Source organism: Barbatula barbatula (genome assembly GCF_947034865.1).
Source record: "Barbatula barbatula genome assembly, chromosome: 11".
Classification (NCBI taxonomy): domain Eukaryota; kingdom Metazoa; phylum Chordata; class Actinopteri; order Cypriniformes; family Nemacheilidae; genus Barbatula; species Barbatula barbatula.
The window spans coordinates 17,409,145-17,426,928 of NC_136774.1; the positions used below are offsets into that span (position 1 = coordinate 17,409,145).

The window sequence follows — 17,784 nt, forward strand, 5'->3', positions numbered from 1 at the left end:
TGTGTCTTTTAACAGTTTTACTATGATCTACTGCAAATTGTTACTATAACAGCACCACATCCTTTTCTAAAGTAAACAGGGTCAATTTTGATTTCATGTTGACTTTAAAGTCTGGTGGGTTCATCAAATCCTTTAAGCCTGTTTTGCAGTGACGCTGTATGTGAGTCCTATTAGTAAGTGTCCCAGACAGGTTGAGCAGCGGCAGTAGTACGAGTCAGTAGAGTTATCCAGACTCATACAGAAAATTAGAGCAGCAAGCAGTCTGGAAAATGCAATGCACCCACTCCACTTGAGCTATGACCTTTGCATGCCAGAACAATAGACATCCCTTATAGAGGATTAGAGCGGGTAGCTGGGTCACCCCGACTACATGCCCAATCTTTACATGAATCCAAATCTCTCTCTAAACAAACGGGCCCCAGATGCACCGCTTAGACTAGCTTATGATCGGCTCATACCTTAACTCTCAATTGTCAGCAGACAGAGGTCATGACTCCTGGGTCCTCTAGTTAGACATGCATGAAAACATCAGCCTGCTTCAGAAATATGAGCCACAAAAACAAGGTCTTCAATTCTTAAAGGGACAGTACACTCAAAAAACCTGCATGTGACTCCTCTTTGGAACACAAAAGAAAATGTCTGAGACGTTTTGTGTCCATACAATGGAAGTCAATGGGGTCCAATGTTGTTGAATGACAAATTATTAAAAGAATTACTCACTCGAGTAAATAGATTAAAAAAAATTGTTTGGGTGAACTATCCCTTTAAGTGACTATAGACTAATAAACTAATAAAAATGTATATTCCAGTGACATGTATTGTTTTGTGACATGTTTAAGGTAAATTACATCTACCAATGAAAAATATAAGCAGGGATAAACTGAACAATTTATTTGAAAGAGTGAGTTAGTAAAATGGTCCTAATAAAAGTGAAATGCCAGAGGCATGCAAATAGATACTACCATGTGAGGTCTGCAAACAATGACACAGTTACCTCAGGTAACCTTCCGAGTATTACCCCACCTGCCCTTACGCACACAGTGAGCCCAGCGGTGCACTTAGATCTCTCTCAAAGATCTCTCCAAACAGCCAAACCACACCTCTCAAGTCCAAGTGCATTACAACTGAACTGAATGTGCTATGCTCCAACATAATCTTGGTTAAGTACAAGCAATCGGAAAGCATCTGGCTGAAAGGTTTATACAGCGATTGTGTTTGCCGCTCACTCATGCAACCAGTTGTTTGACTTACTGAACTGTTCATCTTTCATGTAGGATTGGCCAGCATTCATAAACAAGCAATGTATAAAATTGTTTAATAGGGTTTCATGAGACCCAACAGTGTTTAGTCGTGGGTTCTTTTAACTGTGTTAAATGCTTATTTTCATCCTTTGTAAGTGAGTCACTTAAAAAGCATTTTAACCTGCTATTAAGAAAAATAATGCAAATATCTTCCAAATATGCTTTTGCGTGTTTTAAACATGGTGAAATTACTCAAATTGAACGCTTTCTTCATTACAGTACTCAAAAAGTACCATTCTGAAAGACCTCTTGTGGATTCAACAGGAGTAAAAAAAGATCGATTTCATATAATATTTTCCGATTCACTGAATAATACATTATACATGCCGTAAAGGTGCTTTTATCTTTCTCACTAATATTCCAACTTTGTAGGTAGGAAAAAGAATATTTCTCTCCAGATCATTGTGTACTATAACGTTTGCCTGACATGTTATTAAACTCAACTGTGATACAAATAAAAGCCAGATCCATAGCCAAAGGTGTGGAATATACATTTTCTGAATATAAAACAAAAGCAATAGAGAAAAATAATAGCTCAGCATTTACAAGGACATTAATTATGAATGGGTGTAAAACAAGCAAACATGAGCACATCATAGGTGTTAGGATATAAATAGCCATTAAAACATGCTTGTGAAAACATGAGCCATGGAAATGTGCTTTCGAGACAATGTTAAACAAACTTCTGACAATGCTTTTGAATGATAAGCCTCATTCAGCCCTTTCTATGTGGAAAATAAATGCACAAAACACATGGGCCCGGTTTCACAGACAAGGTTTAGCCTAAGCCAGGACGCTTTTAAGAATTTGCCGTTTTTAGGTTGCCTTTAATAAAATACCTTACCTTACTGATGTACATCTTGAGACAAAACAATGGCACTGATATATTTATAGTTATAAATATATATATATATATATATATATATATATATATATATATATATTGTTTTTTAGTTATGTCAGGGCCGCTCAAATTTCATTTTAGTCTGGGACTAGCCATAAACCTTGTCTGAAACCAGGGCATGATGTTTTTAAAACAGACAGAAAAATTATATTAGAGGTTTTGTTTACGCTGCAATAAAAATGGATGGAGACCAGGGACTGTAAAGCTCAGAAAAAGCAGCATAAAAGCACATTTAATATATTCCATATAACTTGAATTCATACAGGTTTCAATAGATCCACTGGTAAACACATTATGCTCGATTAAGAATTTGTCTTTAATTTTTTGATCAACTGTTCCTTTAAAAGATGTAAAAGTTAGGTTTCTGTTTTTGCCATTACCCAAATGGGATTCACCCTACATGCATACTGTATATCTGTGCATACTGAATTATTCTCATAATGTCAGAAAAGGCCACTAAAAAGCATGCAGGTGATTTTACTTATACTATATCGGAGTGGTTAATTGGGAAATGATGACAGAGGTAAAGTTGGCTGTGATGAGACCGTCTGCAGTGTCTTGGATGCGGGTTCACCATGAAAGAGCAAGACACTGTGTCTGTCTATCTGTAGGTTTAATTACATTAGCTCTTTAATTGAATTTAGCCGTAGCTTCGGCTCACTCTCTGACAGCACGGTTCTAATCCTGGAGAACCCTGGGAAAATAAACTGGGTCTTCCCTCGCTCTCTCTATCTCCCTCCCTTTTGATTTTGTTGTGCCATGGGAGCAGATCAAATCTGTGGATCCCAAATCAAATTAAATCTACTTTCACGTGGAATGCATAATTTATCAAGCAAAAAGGGGGAGGTTACAGAACATTTCAATTATTTAAGAGTCAAAACTAAATTTCAGAAAAGTTAAGCTAGTTTGGTCCCTCCAGTGGAGGCAGAAGGGTTAAATGAATGCATTTTCACTATCTGTATTAATTTCCTCAGAAAAGGAATCTCGGGTTCTTATGTCTGAGAGATAACAGGCAGGTCTTCAGCAGAGTCTGAGACCATGAATTGTCCCTGTATCGACAGCCTATTTCAATAAAAAAAATTTGTTGACTTTTTTGGTTTTAGCATTTCAGCAAAAATGAAACAAATTAAATTATAATCTCTGTACAAAAGTAAAAAAAAGGCTTACACGTAAACGGCAAATCTTCTTGGATTAAGCCTGTACAGAAACAGTATCGAGAACCTATATTAGTGACACTATACAGTATCTGCAGTTTTATCTTTATTTACTTAAGTTCACAGAGCCATGCATGCCGTATACAAGAGCAAATCTTTATTTCATCTTTACTTAGATTTTTGCAGATGCATATGAACAGGTTAACTTCATCCACAATAATGCTGATGCTCAAACTTGGCGGTTTCATCTCAGGATGGAAACAAGAATGATTTCTGAGACACGCAGACACGTTTCGACCCGGGCTATGAGAGTGCATGAACTCTTGCATCAAGTCAGTGTTTCCTTTCAACCACATCGAGCGAAAGGAAGCCAAAACCTGCATGACCCCTCTCTCACTTTACACCGCCCATCTAACAAAGGTGGGATGAAGGGAAAGCCCTCTCTGTATCTTTCTCTCACTTCCTTCCCCATTGTCTGTCTATGTCGCTCTCTCTTTCACTTGCTTTCCTTCACTCTCCCTCACAGTTACATTAAATTTCATAACCAGATAGCCTGGTAATCTCCATAATCCGAGTCATGCCGCGACAGGGCCCCGTGCAGAGCTCAAGAACAAACCCTGCACTCAAAATCTCTTGTGTTCCTCTGAGAATTGAGGAGTGTAGAACGGTGCTCTCTGAAAGCTCTACAAAATGTCAGTCTAACACTCAGACCAGAGATAAGTGACTGCTTGCCTACGAAATACAAAATCTTATTTCAACTGTGATGCGTGTTGCCTGTCGATGGCAATATGTTAAAAAAAGCCCTTGTAATACGCTTACCTGAAAAGAACGAGTCCCAGGTGTTTTTAGAAGAATGTTGGGGCATGTTTATAAACAAAAGATGTTAAAGATTAAAAAAGTGACTTTTACGCCATGTTTGTTAGATTTAAGAAAATCTACATGTTGGGAGTTGTTCTAAAAAGGCACAAAATTCACTTTTAGCAGATACGTTGATGACTCATCTTGCACTACAGATTTTTGTTGAATAAAATACAATCAGTTACAGATATGACAATGTCCCTCCCACTAATATTGCTTGCAAACAAACACTAAGTAGCAGATCATGGTTCATGGCTATATGTAACTATAGACTACTGCAAATGGAAATGGGACAAACCTGTCAATATGTTCCACCCAAACGTCCTGGTATGTTAACACAGGATTGTCCAACAATTCAAAGGGATTAAACTTTTTTTTTACTTTAAAATGTATCAAGTTAGTTACCAAAGGGGCAGTACCCCTCACAAAGTAAATGTTATCACCTGAACAGTGCATATTAGTGGCTCTCCAATCCTCTTGCACATCACAAATAGGATTGTTTTGCCTGTTTCCTTAATCTATGACCCCATGCAGCCACATTCTTCTCTGGAACGCATCACTTGACAACTCCAGCGATATGGGTGTGACATTTTGCCTTATGGGTGTGACATTTTGCCTTATGGACGTGACATTTTGCCTTATGGACGTGACAATAACGCTCATGGAATGTATTTTTTTACCAAAGTACTGAACGATTTTCTATATTTTACTAAACACTTGTAGATAGAGTTTAAACGTCATTATATGAACACATTTTCTGCGTTTAAAAATTTAAATAAACAAAAATAAACATGCGACAAAATGTGACAAAAAAGGACAGGGTTTTGGGAGACGTCAAACTTTGTGGTAATTCTGAGAATTATAATGCATGAACCTGAAGCAATAATATCAACAAATAAAAAAGACACAACTCTTTAAAGAACATAAAATAGTTACTTTATTTTCATTTTCACGTGTCCATTCATGAGGAATATGTACCGTTATGGATGTGTCAATCCTGAAAATGGCACTTAGCTGTCTACGAAAAATCATGCACTAAAAATGCTTTAAAAACTTGGAGATGACACATGGTTATTTGAACCACCAAATGTTGATATCTGTGCTGTTACCGTATTAAAGACCGTTGGTAAAAATGTTATTCTTTCATGGTAAGGTTGACATTTTCATGGAATTGCCCTGCTCTTGTGTGTTTTTATGCAGCTCCTGCCCTTTATCAAAATAACGGATTGCTGTCACTACATCGCAAAGTGCAAAAGCGGGAAATCATTTACCTCTGATTTGACTTTAATGCCTTCTTGCCCAAACACAAAAAAGCTGCCCCATTTCTGCCATGTAGGCAGTGTCATATTAGGTCATAGCCAAGTGTTGACATGTCCTCTTGCTTTCCCAGCTCTGCTTTGTTTGGCTTCAATCCTAATTCATAGAGATATCTGTCTAGGCATGTAGTGTGTAAACACACACATATCTAAAGCCTATAGACTGTCTCCCCTTACAGCTTTGACACCTTTCAATCTGAATTATATTTTTGAAAAAGAGAAGGACGAAGCGCACGTGCGCAGTCACCTTGAACGGGGTCAAGAAACGTCAGGATGGACTTCAACATCTGCCACGAGGCAAAGCGTGAATGGACATGAATGGATGTACTATGTTCTCTCCCCCTCTCGCTCACTCACTCATGGAGGCGGTGCCATTAACAAAAAATGATTTTGCTGATAAGAAAGTGAGAACTGGAGGGCATTTGAAAGGCCATTATCAGGTTTGACTGAAACAAAAAATGTTTTTGGCAATTTACTCACAGAGACTAGGTAGAGCCGAGCTAGCATATATTAACACATTTATAAATAGTCCGAGTCAATAGAAAGATTTGTTAGCAGTAAGTTTTAGATAAGAAGTAGTAAAAGTGTAAATAAAAATTAAGATTTATTTAAAAAATTTGTATTTCACCACCCCTAATCTTTCGTCAGAACTAAAACTGTAACCTCAGCTAACCAATCCTCTTGCACATCACAAATAGGTATTTTCTCCGGTGTCCTTAATCTATGACCCCATGCAGCCACATTCTTCTCTGGAACGCATCCCTCATAATGTGACCAAGTGCTGCTCTGGTGTGTTTTTAAGCAGCTCCTGCCCTTTATCAAAATAACAGATTGCTGTCAGTACGTCTCAAAGTGCAAAAGCGGGAAATGATTTACCTCCGATTTGACTTAAATTATTTTTGCTTCTCCAACAAAGAACTATTAAACTCATATCTGGGCTGCGTGCCTGGTGTATGGTTTTTGGCCCAGAAAGAGAATGAGAGACAGCCAATGCGAAAAGGTCCTATTAATATTTTTTCCAGTATAATAACAGCCATGTTAATTGTGGCTTCCTAATTCACCACATGCATGTCCAACCCATCTAAAAAGGATTTTACCTTCTCTTAAGAATCAGGACTAGTTTATTGAATCTACATTCTCAAATTCAATCGCAATAAATTTCATATCAGTTGCGATCTCGATCTTAAACACAACGGCTATGTTAACATGCATGCATCCATTTTCGTCAAAATTAATTCAACCTGATTGATGCGCAATATAATAGCTCAAAAAGAAACAAAAGAGGGATTAAGAGCTTTCCTAAAATGCAGACACAAGTAATTCAAAAGTAATTTGTGTGGCTCCTGACGACATATTAATGTATTATGAAGCGAATTGATCGCTCTCTTAAATTATAGCAGTTTCGATCCCACGGGCAAACTCAATAATAAATAAACCAAGAAGTTCATCACTTTCAGCAATGCTTTTCAAAGGCGCAAGCGCAAACAAGACATTTAGAACGGGTGATTCTGGTTGGCCCTAGGACCAAAAAAGACAACGCTGTTAGCGGTTATCTTGATTCCGGTTGGTCAAACCAATCCAGGTGCTTGACCAAAGACATTTCAGACGCTCAAGAGTAGACGCCCAAGACCCCTAAATTCTCTGTGCTCATCAGAACAAATAAATGCATACAGATTTTAAACAACTTGAGGATGAGTAAAAGATGATAGAATTTCCCTTTTTGTGTGAACTGTCCCTTTAACAAGAAAGTGTAAAGTGGGAAAATCAAGCATGCCAGAAATTTCATCCTAATTCAAGTACCGGCAAAACGAAATTAAATGCATCACAAGAGGTACTTATTCATTTGCATGTCAGTGAAACAATGAACAATGCGTCAGAACCCCAGCGGCATACCTTAAGAATTCTGTTTGCATGTCTTTCTGTATGAAGCAGGATCTGGATTGCCCCTTATCTTCAGAAGATGTCTTAACCTGCTCTGGGTGGGAAGGCACATGAATCAAAGCTGCCTATAGTCAAAGTTGTCAAAGGCACAAACCCTCAGCCGTATGTGCACATGCAATGATCAAAAATCTCATTATTGTCTTGGCTGAGAACTTGAAAGTCCATGAGGGAGGATCCATAAACTCCCTGTAAAATAACAACCGATTCTGTCATCTATACCTCCCCCATAACCCACACAAACACGCGCACACACACATTAATTAAAAACAGCCATACGCTCAATCTGTAACACATTACTCCTTTAAATCACAATGAAGTCATTCTAATTGTATTGCTCTTTGGAAGCTAGGAAAAGTAGAGCTACTACTGTATTTGTCTGTCTGTGTACAGTAAACATAGAAACAACACAAATGAAGTCTTTTTCTGTAATATCACAATCTTAAATGTCCAGTGTATGAAATTTAGCGGCACCTAGTGGTGAGGTTGCAAATTGCAACCAACAGCTCACTTCTGACGCACTACGGCAGCTGACATCAGGCTAAGATGTTATCATGTTTTCACTTCTTTTCCGAAGCAGATCTCAGATTTGCGAAGATGCCAACTTTTTGTTACCGTAAATGAACAATGGTCTAACTTTTTTCAGCTTTTTCATGATTATGATAGTAGTTCATTCTTTAATGATCATAACTAGGAACTCCATGACATCTCCTGAGCTATGAAAGAGTAACTTTAGAGCAATAACAATTTAACTCTGAAAAGACAAGATGAACTTCAGCTAGGCTTGCTGCACTCTAGGACACGGAGATCCAGGCCTTTGCCTTCAGTGCACAACAGCAGAGGCAAAAAAACAAGTCGCTTATCTTGCAGTACTGGAGTCTCCATTACACCACAAGCTCGGTGGCACAGACACACACACACACATTTACAGAGTGGAAGAGGGTGAAAGCTTGCTCAACGACCCTTTAAAACCATTTGCAACAGTGGAGAATCTTTTGATGGATTATGGCTTATAAGGAATGCAACCAGTGACACGGGTCTTTATGCTTCCATTCATCATGCGGTTGCAACCCTGGAACACGAGCAAATGAGCGATTTGATGAAGCATTGTGCGTGAGACATCCGTAATATTTACTCCTCCTTACAAAAGACTTAAAACACAAATGGGCTACCGTTGATAAAAGAAAGAAAACATTCCAGAACCTGACTTTTAACCTGACTTCATAATGTTCAATAAATCCACCCCAGCCATTTAAAAATTTGTCAGGATAAGTGTGTTCAGCATTTTTGTAGCTTGTCTGATAACTGCAACACAAAAGTCATGGGTTCAATCCAAAGCAACACTAAATATGTATACCTGGAATGCACTTAGTAGCTTTGGAGAAAAGTGTATGCACAAATATAAATATACGTCTGCATGTATATATGCACCAGAGAATTAAAATATTAATCTGTTCTATAATAACAGATGCCGATATATCACATAAAGTGCACCCGAAACAAAGGCAAAGAGCTCTCAACGGCAATTTTGCATAAGTGAGATGCAATCAAAAAAACCTCATGCATTCACGATTTATTTGTCTGCTTCGTCACAAACAAACGATTCATATTGTGCGGCGTTGCAGCAGCGGGGCTTCGGAGAGCAGCAGAGAGGTGTAAATCAGATACTAGTGCCAAAAAGATCCCCCTGCATCTGTTCAAACTCAAATACAGTGCAGGTTAAACCAGTCACATTTTCCAGCCAAAATTTCTGATGGGCAAATGCAACACATTATATATGCAAAATGCTAAACTTATGACTTCAATCTACAGTACGACATAAACAATGGACCCTAACAGGCATAACGGAGGAATGTGATCAAGTATCAAAATTGTGGCAAAAAATGTATTCTGGTTAAGGAAAGTACGGCTGGAAAAGCAGAGCCACAGTAGTGGAGAAGCAGAGGTAGATTTAGAGATCTTTAAAATAAACAACCCGCTGCACCCTGCCACGCCAGCACTGCTCTTCTTGATCGCCTTCCAGTTGGAAACATTTCTTAAAGCCTTCCCAGCAGAGCCGACACTGCCAAGAGCGGAGGTTCTTCTAAAAATGACCTACTACTGTGACTCCAAAGCCTCGGGCTTGCTGCAGACAAAGAGCATCAAATCGGAGCCCGAATATGATGTAGAGAAAATACAAAATAGACTTTGACATCTCAAAAGGTAAAAAACGACTTTCCGTCAGGTAACAGCATTCTGACTAACTCGAGCAATAAAACATTCACAATATTTCAAGATTTTCAGATATATCGTACGCAGAGGTTCTCACAGTTTTGGAGTCAAACATATTTGTCTTTGCACATTTTATTAGGTTACTCCTAAAGTCTAATCCTTCGAGGTTCATTTAAAAAATTAGACTCCGAAGGCTGAGCACATCTTTTCTAGAAAACAAATACAAACGTTTCCTCTCCTATATAATATATTGGCATGGAGGAGAGCGAAATGCTGCAGGCTAAGGTGGGATCTAAACACATCTTTATAAAGTAAATATTTAGGGTTGCTCACCATTCTCCCCGCAGAGGAACCTGGGTGTGATATGAAACGCAGCCAACCTTCCACAGACATCTCCAGTCCTGGCCACATCAAGTCCTCTCCTCATGCCAAGAGCTCGGACCTTTATAACTGAGGCTACTCTTTGTACCCGACTCCCCTCCCCATCCCCATCCCCTCTCCAAAAATCTCCTCGATGTCCTCTAATGAGTATCAGCCACTGGGATCAACACATGAAAGCTAATGCTCTACTTAGAATTTCTGACCCTTTTATCAGAAACGCTCCTTGGCACAAATAAGCAGACGAATATCTAAAAAAGGGGGTGATCAAAACAGCTTAATTAATCTGTTAACTGGCACACAGGGAACTGCCGCGCTGGGACGGGACCGTGACAGTGCCACTCAGGGCTGTCAGACGAAACTGGGGCATGCATTGCCGAGCCGAACGCAAGAGCAAACACTCCCTCCTGTAAAAAAAAAAAACCTGAGGCAGGCAGGCGCGCATACACGGACCGAGAGAGGACCAGTAAAATACACTGCGGGGGTGTTCTGGACCGTTTGAGTGCCCAGTAGCGGCACTTCAAACACAACGTGCCCAACCATGGAGAGGGGTGGAGAACATTTCAGTGCTCATTACATTAAGGCCTAGTTAGACTGCTCTCCCGTGCGCACATAACCGAGATGATCATAACTTTTATGCTGAAAATAAACAACAGACCATGGCATAGTTTTTTTAAATCAAAGTATTTGGAAAGAAAAGACCCTCAGTTCTGGAGACAAACGTTTTGCACAGACCTATGAAAACAAAAACGCACTTGTAAAAAGTCAACGTAGTGTAAGTCTCATAAGTATCACGATTTCAGATGCTATAGTACTTCATGGGTCGGTGAGACTGAACAAGTCTCTGAATGGCTCACCGCTCGGATCGGACCTCCCGAGGGAGACTAATTGCGGCTCTAACGGAATGAATCGATGAGGAATGGGGCAGGACAGCATGTTGCCAGCTCAGGGGAATAGAGCCTCTCAGATCTCCCACTGATATTACTCTACACTGTGGGCAAATACACTTCATGCCGCATGAAGCCAAACCAAATAAATCTGAGCACCAAGCAACTGAATTAATAGAGAAAACAAGATAAATAGGCATGACTATATTAGGTATTCAATGTCCCTTCTATATTTAATGATTACTATATTTTCAATATTGTGCACTTATGTGACCAGCTTTGAAAGTGTCACAATGACAATACAAAATATTTAGTGTATTTTCCAATAAATAATTATTGACCAACTTAAATATATTCTTTTTTTTACAAAAATATATATGCATATTTTCAGTTTGAAATTTATTATATTTAATTTGATCAGTCACAGTTAATAAACAGAATGTACAATTTAAAAATAAATAAATAAAAATGCATTAAAAATCTTAGTAAATCTCTAATAAAAAACGTGTTGGATGTTCCACAGCAAAGACGCCAGTCAACAACAACATATCCTTGCTTTCCTATCCAGCTCAACTAATTTGAGTCAAAGTTCAAGTTTGAAAGAAACTGTCTTTACCACGACCAAACTTTCGAGAGCCAGTTTTCACACAGAAAGATTCATTACGATGACACCATAAGGAACAAGCTTGAAATTTAGATACTATAGTATGAAGTGTGTTTGTGGAGCGAAAGGTCCCTCTCTGGCTGTCAGCAAGGCTGCGGTGGAGTTTGGCACATGCTTCGTCTGTCCCTCTTGCTCTCTCTCTTTTGGCCCGACACATGCACGCAGTCTACGGCCAGAACTTCTCTGCAGGCTGCGTGCTCTCTCACAAGCGCAGTGGGCTGCAACATTAAATTAAACTATCAGCAAACCCAAACAGCTAGTGGACACAACTAATGCTACAAAAAAAACCAATGCCTTAATCCAATCTGCACAGTATCTATGGAACAGAGAATCTACCTGTCTACTAGAATCTACTAGATCCTACCTGCTCTGAAAGTGTAATTTGTCTGCTGTGGAGGTTTATGCATTAGTTTACCAAAAAGAATAAAAATGCTAAAACTGCATTTGGTTTCTTGGACTCTGGTTAATCTTGATGTGTTTCTTCATGTTTGGACAGAGTTTTCTAATCCAATGCTTAGGTATACGTCAAGAAGCACCCAAAAAACCTCAGAGGGCACTGAAACATAGCCTTGTCCAATTTATTTAATAATTAATTCTAGCGCTGCAGGGTGAGGCGTGCATTTTACGGTTACCTGTTTGAACACATTCACTAAGTGCAGAAAAGTACAATACATATTTGTAGGACTTAAATGCTTGTGAAACCATTGGGATTTGTTTAGACAGCGTTTGATACGGACAAAGAACCAGATTACAACCATTTGCTACTCATTAAACTATCGACAATATAATTTGACCTCTAAAATAAACCTACCATCTACATATTTTCAGTGTCAAATTGACAGGTATAATAAACCGCCATTAGGTCTGCCAGTTGGTATTTTAAAATTAGGCATATGGAACAGCTCTCATATCTAAACGAAAACCTTTTGTATTTACATTTTCCCCAAACTGCAATGTAATGTCGCATATTTCGATTTTTTATCATTTTAGTCAGTAATACACTTCCTTATGTTTACATGACATCAAAAATGTTGAACATTTTGGGTGCTTCTTGAGCAATGCAAAACGACTCACTTTTTCTGAAACCAAAGGTATGCAGTGGCCACTGGCCAGCCATCTAAAATCCTAGTGACTCATATTCAACGGCTTCACATGAAGCAAAATCTGACACATTCAATTGACCTTCAGTAATTCCTGAATATACCTTTTTCCATGCCTCAATTTAGAATGCTGAGAGATTTTAAAATACCATATTTAAGCTCAAACACAATCGCTGGCCATAAAAGGTTGAGATGTTTCCTAATAGTTTTAATAAGCGGCAACTTTGGGTTTAAAGTAAATTATGATGGACACGTGAAAGGCCGAAGGCAGCTTTATTCTGTCTAGAATGCAAGACGTTTTTTTTCTCTCTTTGAAATGACGGTCGCTTTGTTGGTGAAATATAAACCGTCTAAATATCTGCAATAATTGCTCAATAGCATTTTCATTTTGAAAACACACGAAAACTGTCGGACAAAAAACCTGCTTTGTTAATATTATACGAATATCCTAAATATCTCTGTGAGTAACTATATCCTACATAGATTTTATACGTTTGTTTTCTTTTTGGTTAAAAAGTCAAAATAAAAACTTCAGCGGACTTGGCGAGATATAAACATTAGCCTACTACACTGTCTGTCCTTGTGTGGCACGGTGCAAGAACTGATATATCCCGTTTCCACCACAAGCAGCGGCCGTTGAAATGTAGGCTAGATGTGCTAACCTTACACATTTCCATCTCATTTAGATAGTGGCCAAAATATTAGACATTTACTACAACCAAAATCAAAGAAATATAAATAGTTAAATTATATAATAGTAAAAAATGAAACTCTGATAATTGCTTTAACTTTCTTACCTAAGATCGAATCGTTCATCTGATCATGCCTTTACATTTCTGCTGGACAAACTTAATCAAAGTATCCTAAATAAAAACGGAATACAACCACTTATGTCCTCTTTACACGTTGTGTTTACAATAACAGGACAAATGGAAAATTACAGTCAAATATACTCAGCATGGGTAAACAGCATGGTGTAACATGAATGGATATGCAATGAGAAATACGGGTGCGTTTTCATTGTGGAATGAGCCAGCGCTCAGCCCGCCCTTTTATGAACTCAAATCTAGTTTTGCGACCAGAAGCAGCAACTCGCACAGTTATGAACAGAAAGACACAGTAAAAATCTTTACCTGAGTTAGACAGAGAGGAGAATACATCATGTTGGAAATGGAGCGCGTGACTCGAAAAGTGGCAAAACACTGACACGTTAGTGGATCATTTTTCACAGTTAATCATGTTGAGCCTCATTATGATTAACACTTCCACTGCCGCCGCCGCTGCTTCAAGTCCGTTAAACTGTCTGTCGTCCAAAAACCAAGGGAAGCCCCGAAAAACAGAGTGCGCAAACTGCGTACAAGTCTGAAACCAAACTTTGCAGGCAAGAAAGCGCGTGGTGTGGTGCAATCTGTTCCATTTAGGAAATGGGGGGAGAAAGAATCAAAGAAAGAGAAAATGAAAAAGAGGGAGGAATGAAATGACGTTATGAAAATAGCCCATCCCAGAGAAAGAAAGCACTTGAAGGAGCATGGCAGGCTAACGCTGCTTTCCAGCGTCCAGGGACATCCATCGAGTACGAAATTAACAAATAAGTCATAAGTCATTTGTCTCGCTTTTTGGAGCTCAAACGGTCCCACCGGGTTGAGACAAAGCGCGAAAATGTTTTCTCCAGCTTCACCGGGGGGCGCGCACCGCCGCTCTTCCCTCTCGCGCTGATGCCCTTCGGAGCGCAGTAATGTTGTGACCGCGCGCGTATCCCAAACAATTTTACTGCAACACGCACTGCTACAAAGTACCGATTAGAGCCGAGCTGGCGCGGACATTGCGTCAGAGAGAGCGCACAAGCATGCATCCATTCGAGGCTTATCGCGTGGCCACTTTGAGAGGAGAAACAATCAACCCGCGTAAAATGCAATAGGCAGCGATAAAAGGTTCATCGGTATGTTCTTACCGGTAATGCGAGATCAACCTCTCTAACTTTACTTGAACAAGCTATTTCCGTGAAAGTGAAATGTGATGGGATGACTTGGCAGTTACCCGACGTGTCTGGTCATAAATATATTGAAAATCATCCAGCTTCCCAACAGAATGAAAAAATGTATCGGTATCTTTATTGACAGGACATTTAAGGAGTCAGTTATTTATTTGTTCTTGTTTGTTTGTAGGCTAAACCCTTGTTAAGAAATGAAATTGCGCAGTGCTCACGCGTCTTCAATTGATTTCAAGTGACCTGGCCCGCAGGTTATAATAAATAACACCTGTTATTTCCACTTTAATTTAAGTTGTTTGCCAAGAATTAAAAAAATAGTAAACGCCATAGAGCCTGCCATGATTCTTTACTTTTGCATACGTGTTTGACCCTCAATTATTAAATGTCAACACTCTGAGCGAATGAAAACTATACATTCCTAAAACCTAATATACAGTACCAGACCGTTCGTAGCCTACAGGCAGACACCACAAAACAATAAACGCGTAAATTCATTGCAAACCTGAAAGTTGACTGTAATTAACCCAAAACAAACAAGAAAGTAGGCTATTGTACTTCCTGAAATGTAATAAACGGAAAATATCTCCGCAGAGCGCAAGTCTTGGTGTGTTTTTAAACAGATTATTGTAATTAGTTACACCCGGTAAAACACAATGCAAACTAACTGCTTGAAATAGTTAAAGTGACTAATGTGTTAGTCTGTTGTTTAATGTCTCGATAAAGGGCAGAATGGCCTCTTTATCAAACATATTTAGATAAAAGTATCGAATTGTGTACACGTACTCATCATTTTGTCCCTGGCTTGTGACGCATGTTTGCTTTAAATAAGAGTAACTAAACAAAGCATCCCACTGTCACACGATGGCACGTTTTTATTGCACTTTCAGAACCTGAACTCCCGGTTGTGCGGCTGTGAAACTACGGTACACCGTCTGAGACCGAGTCCGGGGAGGGAGCGCCTCTGTCGGTGTACATGATAAATTCATTCCGGCGAGCCTGCGGCTTCGGCCATTTTCTGCTGAGTAAACTACAGAAGGGCATCTGCTTCTGCTGGCTTTAAACTTCAACTTGGCCTTGGGAGTGTCGTGGTTAACACACACCTTGCGCCGCTTTGATGCAACTGGCAAAGACCTAATAACTTTCACTAGGAGAGAAAAGCCAAATCGCCGCGCGTCTTGATCTCTGCGCGTCTCTGTAGCATAAATAACACGACAGCGTATGTAAGCCTTTCCCACAAACCTTACGTTTGGCTCAAAACCAACGAGAAAAAGGGAGTAACTGGACGGTATGAGAGGAAGCAGGGGAAACCGAAACACACGCGCCTGTGTGATGATGATCTCATTTGACTTTAAGAGTGCACAACTCGTGATCTCCTCGCGTGTTTTGGAGCAGCGACAAATAATGATGAAATTATTAACGTACCATTTCCAAGCGAAACTGCCAGCCTCCCCCAAAAAGTTAGAGCTGTGAAGGTTGTATTAGCCTATTGCGGTTCAACGCCTGGTCATCTCGTCGGGTTGCTTTTATAACTCCGTATCCATGTTCGCTAAGAAGTAATCCGTGCTCTCCGGATGGGAGGAATAAACCCGGACGCTGACCAAATACAAACGTCCCACGCAAAGTCTTCAAGCATCGAGCGATCTGAAATCCTCGTTACAAGGTACAGCACGACAAAACGAACATTTTACAGTAATGCGCCGCTTGCTCGAGATCTGGCATGGCTGTTAGCTGCGGAGTGCACTGGTTGAAGGTGCTGTTGTGTTTTTTTATTTTTTTTTCGTGTATCCTTAATTTACAGAGCTGAATCGACGGTCTCATCGCATTGCACATGCAGCACGCATGGATGATGTCATTGTGTATAGAGAGGAATCAATGCTTCGTCTGTTCTTTTGTTTCTTACTACGCGAAGGCAACACGGACGGCCCGTGCGGCGAGCACCGTACACACATCTTACAGTGCTTGCGAGACGGAATGGTTGAAATACGGGGTTTGTGCGTGCGTGCGTGCGTGTCTGTCTTTGTGTGTGTGTTTGTATGTGCAATGGGACAATTGGTTTTAAAAACGACACTTAATGACGTAGTTTATATACCGCATATACTTACTTGACATGTATAATTAGATCTCCGTTGGCGGACGTCTGATTTAGATCATATCAAATAATATAATTCATATTCAGTTATTATTAAATATATGATTTAATTAAATCAATTTGCGTCTTAAGTACATCATGAACGTGTTCCACTGTCTCCGAAATAAAATAAAATAAAATAATAAATCAAAGGTATGTGAGTGTGTTTTGTGGACACATAGCCTTTATGCTTTACAGAGATAAAACAAAAATGAAATAGGCCATTCATTCTGCAGTTGTAAAGCATGTAAATATTAAGTTTAATAAGGAAATTCTAGTATGATTTAAATTATTTGTTAGAAAATCTGTTTAAGGCTATATCTGTGCCACTCGTTTTTAGAGGGTCGCAATATGACGGATAGACTTGACCCTTGAAAATATAATAAACCAGTATTAGTAGGCCATCGAGAAAATTATTGGATTTGATTATGATTTTGGCCTGGTAGCCTATTTATCTTGAACGCTGTATGGGAAACAAAGTTTTATGCTGACTGGATCATATTGCGGCTGGGACAAACTGCAGTGTTATTTAACTTTTAAAGATCTTTTCATGTGGGCCTACCTGTTTTAGCTACTAGCAGTGGGTGTTCCAGTCTGTCCAATACAAGAGCAAACCAATTTTCTTGGAATTTGTTTTTTCTTTTGTGGACTTTAGATTTAAGTTTAGAATTGCTGATCAATACGCAGATCAGAGTCAAAAGTAAAAGGTGTTGCTTGGAGGAGACCTGTCTTTGCTCAAACTACTCTCAAATTCAGGCGATTTGATTACATAATTGGGTTAAAATATTGATTGAAAAATTCAAAGCATTTCAATGCTTTCTAGAATATGACCAAGACGATAGCTAAAAAAAGAATGTTTGTTTGGTAGCCTGTAGCATGAAAATGAGTGTCGATTTTTATTTTATTTTGAAAGACGCGATTAGCTCTTATTTTATTTATTTATTTTTTAGAATGT

The 17,784-nt window shown here is 39.2% G+C and overlaps 1 protein-coding gene across 3 annotated transcripts in view; it reads right to left on the minus strand.

Moving 5' to 3' along the window:
* Positions 1-16,274, minus strand: part of nfic (nuclear factor I/C) — an 86,289-nt gene extending 70,015 nt beyond the window's left edge. Inside the window, exon 1 of one of the 3 annotated variants that reach the window (XM_079468070.1) lies at positions 16,124-16,274. In XM_079468070.1, coding sequence (XP_079324196.1) covers positions 16,124-16,126 — 3 coding nt within the window. In that variant the 5' untranslated portion in view covers positions 16,127-16,274. Of the gene's footprint in view, positions 1-13,508; positions 13,616-13,844; positions 14,552-16,123 lie in introns of those variants that run through there. The other 2 variants (XM_079468069.1, XM_079468071.1) reach the window with 2 other exon arrangements.
* Positions 16,275-17,784: the final 1,510 nt, after the last annotated feature.